Source organism: Myxine glutinosa, chromosome 11, assembly GCF_964187855.1.
Source record: "Myxine glutinosa chromosome 11, kmMyxGlut1.1, whole genome shotgun sequence".
NCBI lineage: Eukaryota > Metazoa > Chordata > Myxini > Myxiniformes > Myxinidae > Myxine > Myxine glutinosa.
Genome location: NC_136271.1, coordinates 45143979 through 45165966, shown reverse-complemented (window position 1 = coordinate 45165966; position 21988 = coordinate 45143979). Strand labels below are relative to the sequence as shown.

The following is a 21988-nucleotide window of genomic DNA, read 5'->3' as shown; positions in this document are numbered from 1 at the left end:
TATATATATGTATATATATATATGTATATATATATATGTATATATATATATATTGTTGTGGATCTGTCGCTGGCCTTTTCCCCTTATCATGGGGGGATTAATCCCCTTGTCTTTACTGACCTGGCGTGACCCGAGACCTATTACGTCCCTTCCGGACAGCACCAAATAAGGTTTCGGGACCAAATTCGCTCGTACCTAAGTACTAGCACTGTCCTGGAAGCGAGGAAATAAGCCTCGCACGAACCACGTGTGATGGTGATACGCCGAGCGGTTTGCGTACACGTGATCTGTGCCGTTATAGATAATGGAACCCGATTCAAGCGGTTTTACCCGTGCCACGCTTAGTCAATGGAGAAATCACAAAGACGATCGAATTCAGAAGAAAAGGAAGAACAAATAGGTTTAATTATTATGCACGTATTTACAGCTCAGGACGAAGAGACACAGGGAAGCTTAGACAGTCTTATTCTTAATACTCCAGGACAAACGGGCCCGTCTCACTCACACTCACACGGGGATTGCAGATTGGCATGATGATGTTCACCAGTGCCACGGTGGTCGTCCAGGCTCGGCCCCGTCTCACTCTCCACGGTCCCCGGCACGTCCCGCGAAGATGGAGGTAGGTGAAGGCAGGAACTCGTATCGTGTCGCTCGAACAAAACGGGTAATAATCTCGGGCGAATGGCAGAGGGCGGACTTAGCGCGGCTGGCAGTTATTCAGCCGCGTTCACTCGCTTTGGCCGAACCGCGCAAGTTATCAACGCCCTGGCTGCGCCCACGTATCTCTCGTAACCAAGTTCATACAGTGCGGATGATTCTCTTCAAGCGCGTCTCCCTTCTCATAACTCAGAAGTCACTCCAGCGCACCTCTCCCATAACTCTGGGGGCTCCCGACTCAACTAGTGCGCAACTCAACTGAGTACTGTCGAGCGCCTCTCCCATAACTGGACTGAGGTGGGGATTTTGCGCAAAGGGTTTTATTGCCACGCCCTTAGCCCGATCGATGTTCCAACCACGCCCTGTGACGCAGTGCTGCAGCCACACGCTGTGAGCCCTGATTGGTGACTCATGCTTACCGTCCCCACTGCCGCTGCGCCGATCTCAACCCTCCTCCACCTGCCGAGGCCCACCTCGTGTTAACTCGCGCCCAGCACAACTAGGGCTTTTTAGCCGCAATGGATTGAACCTATGGACGTGGAATGATGTGTATAAGTAGGCCCTATCCTCCTGTCTTTACAACAACGCAGGATTAACATTGGAAGGGGCCTACTCTCACATATACGAAGACATAACTATACTACAAATGAGGCTACATGTTGCTCGTGTGACTATGGGGGGAAAACCTTTAACCTTTATTGAACTTTACTGTACAAATCTCAAAACCACAGCAATATATATATATATATATATATATATATATATATATATATATATATATATATATATATATATATATATATGTATATGTATATATATATGTATATATATATATATATATATATATATATATATATATATATATATACATGTATATGTATATGTATATATATATATATATATATATATATATATAAAATTATATATATATTTATATATATATATATATATATATATATATATATAGATATAATTATATATAGATATAATTATATATAGATATAATTATATATAGATATAATTATATATATATATAGTGGTGGCCATCTTGGATTTTGACGTCTCATATCCACAACAATATATATATTGTTGTGGATATGAGAATGTTGTTTTTTTTTTATTGTTGTGCAATGAATTGTTGTAAAATGTCACCCTCCTTCCTGCATTTGTTGTTGTATAAAGGTCAAAGGGCGTTCCTGTAGTTAATTCCATAAAGCATACACGCAGGACACCATATCTCCCTGTTCAGTAGTTATATCCTTATTATGTGTATTAGTGTAAGGCTGTGTCTTCCATTAATTTAAATACTCCGTTGCACAAGTGAAATAAGAGTAGATTCCCTTCTTCCCCTTCCAACAATTGCCAACTGTTCCCTCCGCGACTCCATTCGCCACGAGGTCGGCTCGGAGAAGAAGGGGGAGGAGCTGCCTGGGCGTGCCCACCCATCGTCATCAAGGGCGGGGCCAGAGGGCCGTGCCGACCAATCAGGGCCGAGGCGAGCTCACCGATGGGCGTGTTCTAGAGGCCGGCGGCTTGATTGCCCGCGGGGTTATAAAGAGCGCGCGCGGAAGCCGTGAAGAAGAAGTGCGCACGAGGGCGAAGCAAGAGAGGAACGTCCTGAGAGAGATACGTCCTAAGATATACGTTCAAAGAGATACATGCAGAGATACGTGCGACGATCAAGTGCAAGAGAGTCAGAGTGGCGAAGTGCCAAGTAGGGCAAGTGCCGAGTGTGCAGAGCCAAGTGCAAGAGAGTTCAAAGGAGCAGCTTTGGAGAGCGCACGGTGCACCGGAGGGGCTTCGCCGTGCAGATTGGAACCGCGGCTGTTTTGGCGATCCCAGCTCGGGTATTGACGGCGGCTATCCGCTTCCGGCCCGACCGATCCCCGCTGAACCTTCCTCCCCCGCCAAGCCATTCCTCCTTCCAATCCTTCCTGCCTGCAAATTCCCAATTCGTGTGAGTCCGTCTTTCGTTTGTTCTGTCCAGGGTTCTAAGTAAGACTGCCATAGATAACCTAAGTTTCAGTGTCCGCTTCTTCTTCTTCTGTTTTTATTTTATTATCCTTCCTTCTCCTTGGTTTCTTTGATTGTGTAAATAGTAGGAATAAATTTAGTAGCATTTCCAACCTTTTTGCTTTGGTGTTCTTCTTCACATCCTTCGCTTTAGTCTTTTCCCCATTGAATATCTGTGGCGCGATTCGGCAAACGTTCAGGAATCGGGTTAGTCGGGGTAACTGTTCGGGCGCGGCGGCCATCCGCTCGGCAAACAACATCCAACCCGCGGTCCCGTAACAATATATATATATATTGTTACGGTTCTATGCCGCCCTACTTCCCCTTACAAAGGGGGGGTTTAATCCCCTTGTTCTTTCTGGGCTTGGCGGAACCGAGGCTTGATACGTCCATTCCGGGCAAACGCAGAGTAGGGTCTCGGGACCAATTCTCGCTCGTACCTAATTCCCTGCGCCGCCACGGAAGCGAGGAAGCAAACCTCGCACAAGCCACGTGTGGTTTGAGTACGCCAAGCGGATTGAGTACCACGTAGTCCCTGCAGTCTTAGTTAGTGGAACCCGATTTGAGCGATCCTATTCGTACCACGCTTAGCCAATGAAGAAACCACAGGAACAATCGAAAGGAAGAACACAGGTTTAATTATTCCCACATGTATATACAATGATCGGGGACGCAGAGACGCAGAGCAGCCTTAGTCAATATTATCTTATCCCCTGGACTCTGGCCCGTTCACACTCACACAGGGAATTGCAGATGGGTCGATGTTCAGCCAACGCGTCGACGTGGTCGTCCAGAGACGGCCCCCGTCCGGCTCTCCACGGTCCCAGCACGTCCCACGAAGATGGCAGCAGGCGATGGCAGGAACTCTTAGCGCGTCTCTCGAACAAAGCAGATGATGAGGCAGAGGGCGGGACTCTCAGCGCGGCTGGCGATTACACAGCCGTTTTCCTCACTCGCGCGACTTAATGCACTGTATAGCGATCGGCCTCAAACTCAACCGAGCGTCACGTATTAATCGCGCGTCTTTTGGTTCATGCGCGTCGGGCTTCGCCCGCGTATCTGGTACAGTTCTTGGACGCTCACAACTCCTCTTCCTCGATCCCTCCAAGCTGGTTGGTCAGTGCGCGCGAGTCCTTTGCTCATCAAGTCTTTCGCTGCAAGTCCTATTGCTGCTGCGGGCGCGCCAGTCCTTCTCTCGCGAATCCTCTCATCGATCCTATTCGCGCGAGTCCTCTCGGGGGCTTTGTGCAGTGGGTTATATAGCTACGCCCCCGAACATTCTGGAACCCTCTCGAACCTTCTCACCACGCCCTGTGACGCAACGCCGCCGCCACCACCTCTGAGCCCTGATTGGCGGCTTGTGCTTACCGTCAGCGCTTCTGCCGCTCCGCCTCGGCGCCGCCCCGACCCTCCTAGCCTGCCTCGTGTTAATTCGCCCAAAATGAACCAAAGTTGGCGCAAAGGGGCATGAGGCTTAGGGTAGCTGGAAAGTCGGTGGAAGTAGGGCCTATTCTCCTGGCTCTACTCAATGCAGAACTAGCAATGGAAAAGGACTAAGCTTACAAATACTAAGACAACTATACTATCGCGAGGCTACATGTTGCTTGTGTGACTAACTATGAGGGGGAAATTTTAACCTTTATTAAACTCACTGTACAAACTCAAAACCGCAACAATATATAGATGACTGACTGTACCTGAGTTGCTGTTTTGTGATGGTTTACACCAATCATAATTCAAACAATCATAATGCACAAATGTATTTGTAATATACGTGATATTACATTTTATACACAATTGAAGTTGAAAAAAAAAAATTTCCCCAAAAAAAAAAATTAAAATCTTGGAAAATTTTTCAAAACAAATACCCTTAGGATTTACCGATGGGAGAGATAGGTGCATACCAGAAGTTTGGTACGATTTCACAAAAGTTTGAGGGAGTAGTTCAATGACAACACAACACAACACAAGACATTACAGACACTGCACAGATATATATGATCCACCACGCGGTAACCCAGTGTGGTGGATCATATGATCCACCAGGTGTGTCACAAAGGATTTTCCTATCACACGAACCCCGGTTACACTCCCCCTAAAATAGATTAATTAATTATGTAAAATGATTCCAAATCACGGGGCAACCCGGGTTACCACGTGTGGTGGATCATATATACAGTAAAACTTCCCCAAACGCGGGGGATATGTTCTGGGATAACCTCGTGTTGGAGGAATTCACGTTGGAGGAATCATTAAGCGTATGGGGAAATTGGGGATATGTTCCAGGCTCCCAAAAACTGACCCTAAAACAGACTTTCTTGCTTTTTTTACATATTTCTTTGTATGGAATGGTGCAGCATTATTAAATATACATTAAAATAAGTGTTAGTATCATAATAGTACTGTATTATTGCAAAATAACACCTTATTGTGAGATGGTTGTGGAGGTTTGGGTGATGATGATCGACGATGGGAGCCATAATGATCATATGGTAATGATTACGGTATCCGAGCGGAATCCCAATCTCTCCTGAACACCGAATGTGTTACGGCCTGGGGGTTCGTGTTTACTATGAGAGGGTTAACCTCTGTTCCCTCCTACGAATCAGCAACGACTAACACCAATCGGACAAACGTACTGTACGTACCCTCCGGCGGTTTCCTTTGTTCCCTGATGGAAATTTAGACGACCGAGCGAAAACCGTTGGTCACCGCCAGAGGGATGTGTCGTGGAATTTAAATAATTAAATTAATTGAATGTGAAAAAATCCAATGTCCCCACCAATCAGAAGATCTCTACAGAGTTTAATACACTAACTTCCTTTTCAATCTTGGTTCAATCTTGGTTTCAAGCCAAACAGTTAAATCTTGGTTTCATCAGACCACAGAATCTTGTTTCTCACAGTCTGAGAGTCCTTTAGGTGCTTTTTGCAAACTCCAAGCGGGCTTTCATGTGTCTTTCACTGAGGAGAGGCTTCCGTCTGGCCACTCTGCCATAACGCCCAGATCGGTGGAGTGTTGCAGTGATGGTTGTCCTTCTGGAAGTTTCTCCCATCTCCACCCAGGATCTCTGGAGCTCATCCAGAGTGACCATCGGGTTCTTGGTCACCTCTCTTACCAAGGCCCTTCTCCCCAGATTGCTCAGTTTGGCCGGGTGCCCAGCTCTAGGAAGAGTCCTGGTTGTTCCAAACTTCTTCCATTTAATAGTTATGGAGGCCACTGTGCTCTTGGGAACCTTCAATGCAGCAGAGATTTTTTGTTTGTAGGCTTCCCCAGATCTGTGCCTCGACACAATCCTGTCTCTGAGCTCTGCAGGCAGTTCCTTCGACCTCATGGCTTGGTTTTTGCTCTGATATGCATTGTCAGCTGTGAGACCTTATATAGACAGGTGTGTGCCTTTCCAAATCATGTCCAATCAATTGAATTTTCCACAGGTGGACTCCAATAAAGGTGTAGAAACATCTCCCAGATGATCAAGAGAAATGGGAGGCACCCGAGCTAAATTTCAAGTGTCATAGCAAAAGGGTCTGAATACTTGTGTAAATGTGATATTTCAGTTTTTTATTTTTAATAAATTTGCAAAACTTTCTAAAATCCTGTTTCTATTTGTCATTATGGGGTATTGAGTGTAGAGTGATGAGGGAAAAAATGAATTTAAACGATTTCAGCATAAGACTGCAACATAACAAAATGTGAAAAAAGTGAAGGGATGCACTGTACATGAGAATCCCAGTCCTACATGCCAACAAGTGATGAAAGGTGTGTGTGTGTGTGTGTGTGTGTGTGTGTGTGTGTGTGTGTGTGTGTGTGTGTGTGTGTGTGTGTGCGTGTGCGTGTGTGTGTCTCACACCCAAGAAGAAAGAAATTTCAAACTGCTTTGTGATTGAATTGTATCCGCTAGCTTATGTGTTTGCAACTTTAACCACTTGGCCACAGCGACTTTTACGCGATAAATATCGTGTATTATTATTATTCATATTATTGTGGTATTGTAAAGAGCCCGTCCTTTTGGACAGGAGGAAGCAGAACATGGAGCACCTCTGCAAAATGCTTAACTCCCATCTGTCTGGACGGGCTGTTTGCTAGGCTAGTCCTTTTAAAAATAATTGTAATTTCCAACTTGCAGATTTTTCATCTGCTGCATATGATCAAGACACTGAATGCTCTCTTTCAAAGACCAACCCAATGGGTGACAAAGCGGTAAGTGATGGTAAAACAATGAAATGATTTGTCAAAACTCTGATCCTTTTTTTTTTTCCTCCTTGATAGGTCTCAGTCTTGACCTTAAAAGGTCTCACTTGCATGAGAGACATTTTCCTAATTTTTGTGATTCCACCCCCTCCCCCTTTATCCTTCCTCCTCCCACCACTCCTCATTCAATCTTCTTGCTATTTCCAGGGCACTCAAAGTTTGGAAGTGGTGATGCAGAAGCTATTTGCAGACCTTTGGTTGCATGTGTCTGACATTGAACTGAAACACAAGTCTCCGGCATTCTTGACCAAGGTTTGTTAAGTTGGGTTCAAAATGTTGCCTTTCACAGCCTTTTGGCTGTGCTGGTATTTTTACAGTGCCTTCAGAAATTATTCACACCCCTTGACTTTTTTCACATTTTGTTGTTGCAGCCTGAATTTAAAATGGATTAAAATGAGATTTTTTTTGTCATTCATCTGCACATAATACCCCATAATGTCAGTGAAATTTTGTTTTTAGAAATTTTTACAAATAAATTACAAATTAAAAGTGGAAATGTCTTGAGTCAATTAGTATTTCAACCCCTTTGCTTTGACATCCAAATTGAGCTCAGGTGCATCCAATTTCCTTTGATCATTCTTCAGATGTCTCTACCACTTGATTAGAGTCCACCAGTAGCCAATTCAATTGATTGGACGTGATTTAGAAAGACACACACCTTTCTATACAAAGCCCCACAGTTGATAGTGCATGTCAGAGGAGAAACTCTACCATGAAGTCCAAGGAACTGTCCGTATAACTCCAATATATAATTGTGAGGAGGCATAGATCTGTGGAAGGGTATATAGTCCAAGCCATTTAGCCCAAATATGGGGCCAGATAGGAAAAAACTGCAACACTACATATCAGTGCGAAATTGTATGCAGTAATATATACCAGATAACATATCAAAAGTCTAAAGCTCTAAAAATATGGGGTGTCTGTCAAAATCACTGGTACATGGACCCCCATTTTCATCCTTTTGCGGTACGATTTGTTCACATTTTGCGATACATTCCGAGCACATGGTATATAATTATACTTTTAATATCAGGAATTACATTCCTCTTCCTCTTGTTAACCCCCCGCTGGTCTTCATACTTCTCATGAGTACTTGCTCAATCATCAGGTCTGAGGAAATTCCAGCCCAAGCTCTACTACTTCTTCGGGCGACATGGAAGCCCTGAGTAAACTTACGGTGCACATCTGGATAGTCCTGTTCTAAGCTGTGCATTATTTGCAGGTAAATCCTGGCAGACTTAGCATAGAATGAATGACCTGAGGCTGCTACATATGGTAACATATCAGATACAGCTTCGAGGTGCAGGGACCAGTTTCCCATACGCTCGGCTTTGATGAATTTTCGTAAGATCTTCACCATATCCATATACTGTAACCACAGTTTCGCTGTTCGGTCTTTGGTCAATGATTCTGTCTGTGTTTGAAAGACTTTGCTGATCTTGTCAAGGATTGGATCACTTGCTACATCGTTGGAAGATCATGTGCCTTTCATCAACGCATCATACAGGGTCCTTGCTTTACTCACATCTGGATGAATCACATCATCATCGGCCAAGCCACTCATTGCATCTTCATCCCAAACTGGCAAGTCTTCTGCAGTTCTGTATTGTGTTCTTCCAAGAGGATCAGACAGGAGGAGTGCATTCAGGACAGCATCCAGGAGGATGTGTGCCCGTACAGCCCTGGAAATTGCTTTTCCTGTTAGGATGTGATCCACTGCATTTGGTGCGTATATGAGTTCTAGCAGCTCCTTCAAGCCAGAACCACCCATGAGGTGCCCTATGCTGCCAAGGAAGCTCATTTCCATATGAAAGGCACCTAGCCTTACCACAATACGTCGCATGGGGCTTCCATCTGGCTCCGAGAGAATGATCGACAATGCCTTCCACCATAGTGGCTGATCAAAGGTGATGATGGTAGGTACATCATGTTGTTTAGCATGTTGCGCAATGTAGTTGAGAGTGGAGTAGATGCATGTAGTGTCGCTCGAGCTCAAATCAATCATTGGGAGAAACAGGACAGACGATTTTGAATGCTGGACACCACGATGTAAGAGTTGCATCATCCCGGACCATGCAGGTCTTGGTATCTTGAACAGCAGTGACGTCTTCCACAGTACATCAAGGTTGGCTGTGGGATCATGGGCTCTCATGATAGGCACGCTCCCATAAGTCAAGGTTGCAAGTGCCTGGTCGTCAGCTCTATGGTACTGTATCTGGATTCTTCCAGTTGTTTCTATGTCGCTGGCAGTGACCTGAGCTCTAGGAATCGGATGTCCTTGTGTTGTTCCAGGGGTAATCATGGCTATTATCCCCATGCCATGGAAGGTGTTGTGTCCGTCTAAGGTTCTAATGTTGTGGTCGACGTTGTCAGCTGCATATTGAACAAATTCTCCCTTGTGGTTGGGTATGTCCGTACCCTGGTATACAGCTGCATTTTGGTTGAAACGTGTGACTTCCTTGTATGAGCTGCAGTACCCATATGCATGCAGTGAATCAATAAGGAAACGAGAGGCGAAATGGTGCTGCAGCTGCACCCCTAGTGCAATTTGCAGTGGAGCAATCAGGACACGTGGTCGTGCAGCTTGCATTATAGCCTGACCAATTGAAGCTATCTTCAGCTCTACATCTTTTGCCTTCAAGATCTTTCCAAGAAAAATCTTCAGAGTATCAGGAAGAAAGTTGAGGCTGGCGTCTTTGAACTCAAAGTCTTCCGATGTTGGGTATGTTTCATTCCCTGTTTCCACTTGCTTTATGTCATCCAGTATGAATTTAGCGGCAGCTTCCAGGATTATTTTCTTCTGAATCATAGGATCCTTAGACTGGTTTGCATGAAACTCCAAAAGTACACTGTCAGCTGTTTGCCTCATCGTTGCAACATTCGATTTGCCATTAACTGTTGTGACAATGACTCTGTCGCCAAAGTGTTCAATCAGTCTGTCTTTCATATATCTTTGAGAATAGGACTCGGCATTTGAGTCAGCAAGATACTCGGCCATTTTGTCCACCAGATCAGAGATTGTGTTTTGTTCGTCGTCATTTTCCTCAAGGAATTCAGTCACCTTTATAAATGCCTGACATCTGTCATCCAGAGCAGGACGACCGCCTTCGTGTGGTGATTTGTATCGTCTACCCAATTTCTGTTTCTTCTGTACTGTTTCATTATGTACAAAATTCAGAGGGATCAGTTTCCCTGTCCGGAAATTTGAACTGCATACCTGGTGATACACGGCATCTGCCGCTGGAAGGTCACACACAATGAGCAGTCGAGCCCGAACAGTATCGGCCCATGCATCGTTCCTTGTTGAGCACTTTTGCAGAAGACTGTCTTTACATTCTGTAAATGTGATAGAGTGGACATCTCCTTGTTGTTTCCTGTTATCAAAGTTCACCTTTGTACCACAGAAGAGGCAATCTGCTTTGAAGTTGAAGGCTTCCTCTGCTGATCGGAGCGATACACTTGGGCCTGGTCTGTGTGTATCTCTGATACTCTGTGCTACCTTTATTGGATTGCAGTATACACGTCGGCATTCTTGATGAACAACTTGACCTGGAACAGTCTGTATTGGGTCACTGCGCTGGTCACTAACAACATTAATAGTCCGACTTCCCTTTTCACGAAGTGTCACTACTGGATTATCGTTGTTGGTGGATTCATTGCAGAACACACACGAATTGGCCGCCATTCTTCAGGGTTGGATTACCTGCAAATATAGAAAAGGTGAATATACTATTACTGTATGTTATTGCCAATAGACCTAAACATACTAAATACATGTCATTGATGGGATTAAAAACTAAGATATATATGGTTCACAAACAAATAATGATGTACCGTCGCTTGCTGTGGAGTGAGCAGTCTTTGTAAAACGGGGTGTGGTTAAATAAGACACTAAAACAGTAAAAACTTCACTTATATATACAATATTGTACAGTATGATATCCTTTATTTATTATATCGTGCTAGTGATTAGGTCCAGTGTATAAAATAAGCAATAGAAGTTCAGAGAGCGACAATAATCATAGCATGCGGCATATGTACGTCTTAACATGGGGCTAAATGGAGAAAACTTGATTGCATTATTTGAGAGTCACCCCATATTTTTAGACCTTTATACTTTTAGTATGTTATAAAGGTACCTTGAGGGTAATCAATACTAATGAGATCGGTAGTGTTGCAGTTTTTTCCCCGTCAAATGCTAAATGGCTTGGACTAATATAACAATTTCTAGAGTGTTGAAAGTTCCCAAGAGCACAGTGAGCTCCATCATTAGGAAATGAAAAGAATATCGAACTACCCAGACTTTTTCTAGAGCTGACAGTCCGACCAAACTGAGCAACCGGACATGAAAGACCTTGGTCAGCAAGGTGACCAATAATCCAATGACCACTCTTACTGAACTATAGAGATTATTGGCTGATATGGGAGAACTTGCCAGTAGGCCAACCGTCCGTGCAGCTCTTCACACTTCTAGACTTTATGAGAGAGTGGCCAGATAGAAGCCACTCCTGAGTAAAAGGTACATGACAGCATGCCTGGAGTTTGTCGTGAAGGACTCTGAGAGCAGAGGCAAGATATTCTGTGGTCTGATGAGAAGACAATTTAAATCTTTGTCCTGAATGCAAAGCTCTGCGTGTGACATAAATTGAGCACAGCGCCTCACCCATCTAACACCATCCCTACCGTGAAGCATGGTGGTGGCAGTATCATGCTATGGGGATGCTTTTCAGCAGCCAGGACTGGGATACTTGTAAGGTAGAGGGAACAATGAATGGAGCCAAATGCAGGCAAATTCTTGAGGACAACCTGCTTCATTCAGAGTGAAAAAGACATTAGACAGCGGTGAAGATTTACGTTCCAACATGACAATGACTCTAAGCATACAGCCAAAGCAACACTGGAATGGCTTCAGAAGAAGAATGTGAAAGTCCTTGAGTGGCCCATCCAAAGCTCAGATTTGAATTCCATTGGGAATCTGTGGAAAGACTTAAAGATTGCTGTTCACCGACGCTCTCCATCCAACCTGACTGAGCTTGAGCAAATCTGCAAGGAAGAATGTCAGAAACTCCCCAAATCCAAATGTGTAAAACCGATAGACATACCCAAGAAGACTCGAAGCTGTAATCACTGCCAAAGGTGCTTCTACAAAGTATTGACTCAGGTGGTTCAAAACTTTCTTTAAAAAACAAACAAAAAAACAATTCCTCTTTAACATGGGGTATCTTGTGTAGATCAGTGAGAAGAAAGAAATCTCAATGTAATCCATGTTAAATTCAGGCTGTAACACAACAAAATGTGAAAAAAGTCAAGGTGTGTGAATACTTTCTTAAGACACTGTATATCCATATTTTTGTACAAAACCCAAACCTTGCATTTGTAATTCATTTTCCAGAGTGGAAATATGAGGATTTTTTTGGTGGAGTTAAACTTATTGGTGGAAGCTCTGCATTTGACTTCAAGCAATTGAAGCACTGTACAAATGTCGGCAAAATTTACACCAACCATAAGGCTCTTGTAGGTAAAGCAATGGTTTTGCCTCTTGTTATCTCCTCCACCGAAGATGGACAGAGTTTGTTTTCACCCCTGTCTGTCTGTCTGTCTGTGAACAGGATATCTCAAAAAGTTAGGAACGTATTCGAACAAAACATGATGGACAGATTGGGTTTGTGACAAGGATGAATGGATTAGAATTTGGTGAAGATGAGAATCTGGATGCAATAATTTTAAAGTGATTCTTCATCACTGAGAGATATGGCCAAAAACAATATAAAGCAAAAAATAAAAATAAAAACCATAAATTTTGGAGATATCGTGTTATTTATGGACGGATTCGGATGAAATTTGGTCAACAGATTGGTTGTATGCCAAGGACAAATTGGTTCAATTTTGGTGATGATCCAGTTCCAGATACGAGATAATATTTTTACTTTCCGAAGTGAATCTTCACCATTGAGAGATGGGGTCAAAAACGATATATAGCATGATCTTTCAAAAAGTTGTGGGCAGATATGACAAGCCTTGGTAGATCAGTTGGTATGTGTCAAGAACAAGCTGATTGGTTTTTGGTTAAGATCCGGATGAAGATCCAGCCTGTCAGTGGGATACAAAACGTAAACTGTTCAGCCTGGCGGAGAGAGGTATGCGTTCTACCGGCCGTTCTAGTTGTTTTTGTTCTTGTTGTTTATTTCTGGTTTCTAAAAGCTGATATTTTGTTATCTTTTTCAAATATAAATGTTCTTTCAAATCGAGAATGAAGCAGGAAAGTGTGCATTTTTGACAAGGGCCAACTGCTTACTGCTCTGTTTGTAAGGTGTGTCTTCATATTCTTTGTTGCAGCAAACTCAAGAGCAAATCCAAGGGGTTACAGGACGTCTACTCGAGTCTCATCTTCCCGACAGTCAGTGCTCCGCTCATCAACTCTTTATGGATGACCTCGCTCAAAATTTTGCCGAGTAGGTGTAGGGCTTTATTGTGGGAAGGGATGTTATAAACTACTTGAAATTTGTTTTCCATTTGAAAGTTAATTTTCAGTAACTTGTGTTCAGAACACTACACTGGAATCAGGCCGTCAGCCAGAAATTAACATCAATGCCGTAATTTCATCAGTCTCTGAGCCACTGCCTTGACTCACACCTCTCCTCCCCCTTGAGCCAACTTTCTCCTCCCCCTTGACCCAACTCTCTCCTCCCCCTTGACACAACTCTCTCTTCCCCCATGACTCAACCCTTTCCTCCCCCATGACCCAACCCTTTCCTCCCCCATGACCCAACCCTCTCTGGCCCCATGACCCAACCCTTTCCTCCCCAATGACCCAACCCTTTCCTCCCCCATGAGCCAACCATTTCCTCCCCCATGACCCAACCCTTTCCTCCCCCATGACCAGAGCCTCCGTTAGGCACCCGCGGAGCTCGCAGCCTCTGGGGGCCTCCCACATCAGCCAAAGCATCTTGAAAGTCCAGTTGTGTAACATAGATGTTTCCAATAACACCAGCCCTGCATATCTACTGGCTCCCAATCACTTTACTGATAGGTTTAATCAAAGACATCATGTTGCACTTCACAACCATATGGCATATCTATCTGTAAATTTCAAAGAGGATGAAAAATAGTGTAACACACGAAAACCGGACCTTTTGCGGCAGAGCTGTTGTTGTTGTTGTTGTTTATGTGCTCCTTCCGTGTCCATCATGATTTATTCTAAAATCTTAAATGGTTCCTGTTACCGCACATTAAACATCTCCATCCAATTCAGAAAGATGGACGGACTTTAAAAATAGAAACCTGTATCTTTGTTAAAACAGACATTTATTTCTTTTTTCCAAATATAATCGATCATTTGGGGCAGAAATCATTCAGATCATTCAGGGGCAGATCATTAGGGGCAGAAAGCAAAGGCGCAGGAGGCATGTAGAAAAATGTTCGGAGAACGCTTGGATTCGGAAGAGGGTCAGAGAGCGGTATTCAGGATTGCAAAGCAGATAGCAAAAGAGAGTGTTATGTGATAGGGGTGAGTTGTTTGAAGGATGAAGTGGGACAAATCGTTGTGGACCCAGATGGAATTAAAGGAAGACGGAAGAGATACATGGAAATGCAGAGAATGAATATGACGGCAACATCGAGAGTAACCCAGTTTTAGGACCTGCAGAGAAGCTAACTGAGAAGGAAGTTGAGGAAGCGATAAAAGCAATGAAGAGTAGAAAAGCGGGAGGGCCGACCGGAGTTGTGGGAGATATGTTTAAGGCAGCAGGAAGTTGCAGTGTGAAGAGAATGACAGAGATCTGTAATCTGGTGGTGAAAGAAGGCCGCATTCCAGTGGATTAGGAACTGAGTACCCTCGTCCCTCTATACAAGGGGAAAGGTGACCCTCTGGACTGTGGCTCGTATCGAGCGATAAAGTTATTGGAGCATGGAATGAAGGTATTGGAAAGGGTGTTGGAGAGGAGGATGAGGAAGAAAGTGAAGATCGACGAAATGCAGTTTGGATTTATGCCAGGAAGATGAACGAGAGATGCGCTTTTTATTGTAAGACAGTTGCAGGAGAAGTACATGGAGAAGAGGAAGAAGTTGTTTCCTGGGTTTGTTGATCTGGAGAAAGCATTCGATAGGGTTCCACGCGAAGCAGTGACATGGGCATTGAGGAAGTTAGGAGTGGAGGAATGCTTGATCAGTGTAGTGATGGCAATGTACGAGAGAGCGCGCACAGCTGTAAGGACGAAGGACGGGAACAGTGGTGAGTTTGAGGTGAATGTGGGAGTGCATCAGGGGTCGGTACTAAGCACTACTATTTGTAGCTGTGATGGAGGTGCTGGCTCAGAATGTAAAGGAGGGTTTTCTGTGGGAGTTGTTGTATGCAGATGATCTGGTGTTGATTGCAGAAAGTATATTTGGACTGAAGGAGAAGATGAACAAGTGGAAGGAATGTATGGAGACAAAAGGTCTGAAGGTGAATATCGGAAAGACGAAAGTGATGGCAAGTGGTAAAGCATGTGGTGAGGTGGAAAGAACTGGGAAGTGGCCGTGTGCTGTGTGTGCAGGAAGGGTGTCCGGGGGTGAACTCCTTTCAATGTACAATGTGCGCTGAGTGGGTTCATCAAAAATGTAGTGGTCTGAAAGGGTCATTAACCAGTGTGGCAGCTACATTCAAGTGTAAGGTGTGCACAGAGGGAGCTGCAGATCGAGGAAATGTGGAGTTGGATCTTGGGGACGGCGTGAAGCTGGACGGTGTGAAAACATTTTCCTACCTCGGAGACATGCTGAATGGAGAAGGTGGATCAGACTTGGAAACACTTGCTAGAGTGAGATGTGCATGGAAGAAGTTTCGGGAACTGAGTGGCATGCTGACAAGGAGGGGAGTGTCGTTGAAGCTGAAGGGAAAGGTGTATGCTGCATGTGTGAGAAGTGTTACGATTTATGGGAGCGAGACATGGGTAATGAACGTAGAGCAACAACGAAAGCTGGAAAGGGTGGAAATGCGAATGGTTCAATGGCTGTGCGGAGTATCATTGAGAGAGAGGAAGACAAATAATGAATTGCGAAAGATGATGGGTATAGAGCCTGTGATGGATGCTGTGAAGAGAAACAGGTTGAGATGGTTTGGCCATGTGTTGAGGAAGGATGAAAGTGACTGGTTGAGAAGAGTGATGGAAATGAATGTAGAAGGAAGTAGAGGACGGGAAAGACCAAGAAAGACTTGGCTAAAGGTGGTGGAAGAAGAAATGCGGGCAAGGGGGTTAACAAGGGGAGATGCAGAAAATAGGGCAAAATGGAGAAGATTGTCATGGGGCCCCTCAAGGCTAACCCCCGCTCTTGCAGGGAAAATGGCCTTAACATGGCTGTTGTTGTTTGTTGTTGTACTCCCAACAATCCCAATTTCCAAGCTGCATCAATCTCAGAACCTGCTGGGACTTTTGGAATTACATTTTGCGTTAATAATGTGAATAAAAAGTTCATGGGTTGACCTATTTGACATTGATCTAATTTTAAGGTCTTGACCTAATTATAAACTTTAACATTTTTCACCAAAATTCAACGATGGTTCGTCCGATCAGAATTCAATTGCCCTCTCTAGAGGAGTAAACCACCATCTACATCTCTCTGCCAATATCCGAGCCGTATCTCGTATCTGGCTGGGACCCTTGGAATGAAATTTTGCATCAATAATGGGAATGAAAAGTTTGAGGGGTTGGCATAATTTGTTGACTTTGACCTAGTTAAGGTCATGGCCCAATTGTAGATATTTTAACATTTTCACCATAATTCGACCTAATTTAAGCTCATGACCCAATTATAGTCATTTTCACATTATTTACCATAACTCAACTAAGGTTTGTCTGATCATAATTTACATCATACCTCTTTGGGTTCAAGTTCAAGGTCAAATGGAAATGTGAAAAAAATAACGCAGTCGTGTAGTAGTCGTAAATGGTTTTATTCAACCGATCATAGACGTTCAAACATATTTAAAAAAACAGAAATTGCAGCAAAATAGTAAATTGTAATATAATTAAATTGCGTACTAGTTAACATGCTGAAAAAAGGAGGGCATTATAACAAAAGACAGACAGAATCACAAACGGATTTGATCACTGCAAGTCAAAAACGCTAAACCATCTACATTATGCATATGACAGTGAAAAAATTTAAAAACGAAAGTGCACTTAAGCAGCCTGACAGTTACACATACTGAGGAATGACAAGGAATGCAAACAAATTTCATTATATAACGATGGTATTTATAGAATACTTACCCTGCACAGTCAACTTGGTGCGAACCAACTTTTCTGTTTTTGAAGGTTTTTTTTTGGTTTGTTTGTTTTTTCTTTGATCCAATATGGCTGCCAGACCATGTGAACAATTACATCAGAAATTTATATTCTCTAATATAATTTTTGTATAGGTCACGCTCAATCACGGTCACGCTCAACGCTCAATACTGGGTGGGTGTGGGTACCTCTCTCACCAGCCATGGCTCTTCAGCAAAGGACTTCTGTGACTCACTGGGACTGACACAATCTGTCAATTTCCCGACCCGGATCTCAGTCAACGGAGCATCTTCTCTTCTGGACTTGGTTATGACTAACTTCCCTGAAAATGTCTGCTGCTCTTCTTCTGCTCCAATCGGCTCTTCTGATCATGTGCTTGTTAAAGTGGACATCTCTCTGACCATTCTCAGAGAGCCTCCTCAGCGTCGACGAGTCTGGCATTTCACTCAGGCCAACTGACACGGTCTTCAAGCAGCCATCAATCATCTGGACTGGTCTCCCATCTCTACTGCCTCTGACATAAATTCTTCCTGGGAATTCTTCCAAAGCAAACTGCTCTCTCTCATGCACAGATTTATCCCATCTCGTCTTCTGTTGTCATACCCTTCCTCCCGTCCATGGTACACGGAATCTTGTGGTGAGGCTATTGCCCAGAAACAACTTGCTTTCGTCTCCTGGAAAGCAAATCCAACGGAAGGAAATCTCATTTCCTTTCACAAAGCCCGAAACAAGTGTGTGTCCACCCTCAGGAGAGCCAGGAAACAATATCTCTCCGTTCTCAGGACCGAACTCTCTTATCTGTCTCCCTCTTCCAAATCCTGGTGGCGTCTGGTCAAATCTGTTTCTGGTGTTTGTTCCCCCTCCATCCCCTCCCTCACCTCAAATGGCCACACGGCTGACTCCGCACGTGAAAAAGCTGAATGCCTCAACTCTGTGTTTGCCTCTAAATCTTGTGTCCCAAACCCATCCCACTCTCTGTACCCAGTCGTACCCAGCTGCTCCTGGACTCTGTGTCCTTTCCTCCTGACAAGGTGGAAAAGTTTCTGTCAACCCTCGACTCGGATTCTGCAACTGGACCTGACGGCATCAGCCCACGGGTCCTAAAATCCTGTTCTTCCGCTCTTTCACTCCCTCTCTCTGTTCTCTTCACCCTCTCTTTTGCTCAAGGTCATCTTCCATCTGCTTGGAAATCTGCCAACATCACCGCTTTGCACAAAAAAGGTGCAAAAACAGATCCCAGCAACTACAGACCAATCAGCCTTCTCCCAATTATCAGCAAAGTCATGGAATCCATCATTGCTTCAGATATGAAATCTTTCCTCTTCTCCAATGGCTTGATCTCTGATCATCAATTTGGTTTCAGACCTGGACACTCTACTCTGGACATGCTGCTTCTGCTTTCTCAACAATGGATGGAGGTCCTCAATGCCAAACAGGAAATTAGAGCATATCACTTGTCATATCACGTGCCTTCGATACGGTCTGGCACCCCGCTCTGCTCACCAAGCTCTCCTCTTTTGGTATCCATGGAAATCTCCACGCATGGCTGGCGGACTTCCTCTCTAGTCGTAGTCAACGTGTGGCCCTGAATGGGTTTCTCTCATCTCCTCTTCCTGTTCAGGCTGGAGTTCCAGAAGGCAGTGTTCTGGGCCCTGTGCTTTTTCTGGTCTTCATCAATGATCTCTCTGACTCTCTTGAAAATCCTCTGTATCTCTTTGCTGATGACTCTACTCTCTGTCGCTCCATTCTTCATCCCTCAGGTCGGCAGTCTGCTGCCTCCTCACTCTCTGCAGACCTGGACAAAATCACAGACTGGGCAAACAAGTGGAACATGTCTTTCAATCCTGACAAATCTCACACTCTTACGATGTCTCTCCGAAAAGACCGACTGGACAACCCTCCCATCCACTTTCTGAATAATCCTCTCCAAGAGGTTCTGTCACTCAAGCTTTTGGGTCTCACTATCTGCCCTGATCTTTCCTGGGAAAACCACATTTCAAATCTGGCCTCCAAAGCCAGTCGCCGACTGGGCATCCTCCGTCGTGCGAAGTCCTTCCTTGGCACACCTGAGCTCCTCACCACATCCAAGGCTTTCATCCGCAGCTCAATGGAATACTGCTCTCCCCTCTGGGCTGGTGCTCCTGCCTCACACCTAGCTCGTCTTCACGCTGTTGAAACCAAAGCATTCAGAATCATTGGAATCTCCCGCGATGAAGCTAACTCCAAGGGCCTCTCACTCACTCACCGCAGGCAGGTTGGTGGTCTTTCCATCTTCTACCGACTCCTCTCTGGCCTTGCCCCCCCCCCCCCCCCCCCAGCTCTCTCTGGGCTCTGTCCCGCAAATATTCCTACAGGTCGCACAAGATCTGCCTGCTACCCTCTTATGGTCAAACTGCCAAAATCAAGACTCTCTGCTCACCTTCACTCCTTCATTCCTCTTTTCTCCCACCTCTGGAACAAACTCCCTCACTCTCTTCAATCCCACTCCACCCTCCAGGTCTTTAAAACAGCTGTTCACCACCATCTCTTATCTTCCCCCATCCAAAACCTTGATCTTTTCTACCCCCGCAAATTTCACCCCAATTCCACTTTTTTGAAATACCAACTTCTGTCCTGGAAGTCCTTGGTGTCCTTGTGCTTTATACTTCTCCCTCCCCCCCCCCCCCCCCTTCCCACGCCTCCTCCCCCCAAGCCCTCTCCCTTCCACACATCTCCCTGCTCTCAAATGTTGTGTTTGTGTGCTTCCCCTTCTCTCCCCATCTTGTTTTCCGCTCCCTCTTTTTATATATTTTGTTTGTCTGGTTGATTTGTTTGTGAAGTAAATGTTAGCTCTTTCACGAGCCTCGATTCAGTATACAAAAAAAAAAAAAAAAAAAACGCTCAGTAGGTTTTTTTCGCTTCCGGTCCCTCGGGCGACGAGGCTTGCTTCGATCTCTAACGAAGCTCTAGCAGGGAAAATGGCCTTAAAATGCATGTTGTTTGTTGATGTCACGCTCAATAAATTTCAAACTGATCAGGCTAAGCGTTGTCCCTGTCAAATTATGACGTCATAATTACGGCACCAATGATGTCACCGTTAACAACACCTATTCCCCATATGGAATTCTTTACAAAGAGCCACGTTTCAATTTTTTTCCATGGAGCGGTTTCGGATATATAGAGGTGCAACTTTTTTCGATTTTTTTCCAAGATGGTGCTTGTACTACGTGACCTATGACGTCATAATTGTCATTAAAACAAGACCGAAAGTCTAACTGCGGCGTAGCCGGACTTGTAAAATATTATAAACCACAAACACATATGATTAGCTTTTTAAACAGTCGCTAATGCTGTTTATAACATTAAACAAAGAAATTTGGAGGAATCCCGACATCCGTGAGGTAAGTTTTACTTACAGAAGTGAGGGAAGATCGACTGTAATCTATATACCCCACAAGGGTTGGGTTAATAACATGCTATAAAAAACCAAGGCGAATTCCTTACTTCAACGGTTGTTAGTGACGTACACCGCTTATCATTGAATCATGAACCATACACCGCTTCTATCCATTAACTTTGTATTCACAACATTGGGATTATAGTGTTATGATAATATTTTCGATATTATTATTATTACTATTACAACAACGATACAACTGAAACAATACACTACTGTATTAAGAAACCTGGGCTTAATTTGTCCAAAACGGCCTGAAGGGTAGGCATAAAAAGCCTAAGGCCTATACGTTTCATTTTGTTGGAAGAGACGTAACACCGATGCTTTCAATATTTGATGGTCATTTTAACAATCGGTTTGTTTGTGTTTCACACTGAATGAAAAACGTAAAGGTGGAGCATGGCAATTGTGACATATGACAGGTTCGACGATATGTTCGGCCTGAACGGAATTGGAATCAAAATGCCAGAGTGTGGAGAGTCAGCCGCCATACCACCGTAATGACATCAGACGTAATCACATCACCTGTCATGTGACCAGATCCTCAGCTCTGATCGGTATACGTTTGAGGGGATATACAGACTGACAAACACTGTTCTAGACGGCTTTGCCCTGTGGGCTTTGGCCTACAAATTATACAGGAGCCGCGCATATTCTGAAAAATTTCGTGTCCATCGGACGAACAGTTGCGGAGGAAATTTTATTTTTTCATACTGATCAGATCAAGCGGTCTACTTGTAGAATTATTACGTCATAATTAAGACACCGATGATATCATCATCAACATATCTTATTCCCCATGGGAAGTACTTGACGATGAGCCATATTTCAATTTTTCCAGAGTGGTTTGGGAGATATAGAGATCTAACGTTTTTCCAAGATGGCGTCCATACCACGTGACCTATGACATAATTATGAATATAATTTTTTTACAGGCGGAGGCAATCCTATGGTAAAATTTCGTGTCAATCGGATCAACGGTTGCCAAGAAAATTAATTTTGAAAATGCAGACTCGTACGTACGAAACCGAATGCCTCACCCTGCTTTTCACTTTGCCAGCGCAGGGTAATAACATGACCATAAGTCAAGAATAAGCTGCATTTACACTTCTGAACGTGTAAGCGTGGCAATCTGAGAAAAAAAAATAACTTCTTTGTCATTGCTTAACATTGCCGATGTGGAAACTAAGATAGTTTGGCTTTCCAAGATGTTCTTGCATCATAATAGTGTACCTGCACTGAAGTTGTGCACCTGATGTTTGATTAGTGTCCTTGGCCTACTTTGTGATTAATGTCCTCGGGTTGGGTATGTGATAGGACAAAATGATTAGATTTTAGTGAACATCTGGATCTGGATCTGAGAATTTTT

The 21988-nt window shown here is 44.0% G+C and overlaps 1 protein-coding gene across 3 annotated transcripts in view; it reads left to right on the top strand.

Annotated features, from left to right (window-relative positions):
* KNL1 (kinetochore scaffold 1) overlaps nucleotides 1-21988 on the top strand; it is a 225701-nt gene that overhangs the window by 160780 nt on the left and 42933 nt on the right. For all 3 annotated transcript variants that reach the window (XM_078786619.1, XM_068130582.2, XM_068130583.2), the window contains 3 exons: nucleotides 6797-6870; nucleotides 7069-7173; nucleotides 13258-13373. In XM_078786619.1, coding sequence (XP_078642745.1) covers nucleotides 6797-6870; nucleotides 7069-7173; nucleotides 13258-13373 — 295 coding nt within the window. The remainder of the gene's footprint in view (nucleotides 1-6796; nucleotides 6871-7068; nucleotides 7174-13257; nucleotides 13374-21988) is intronic.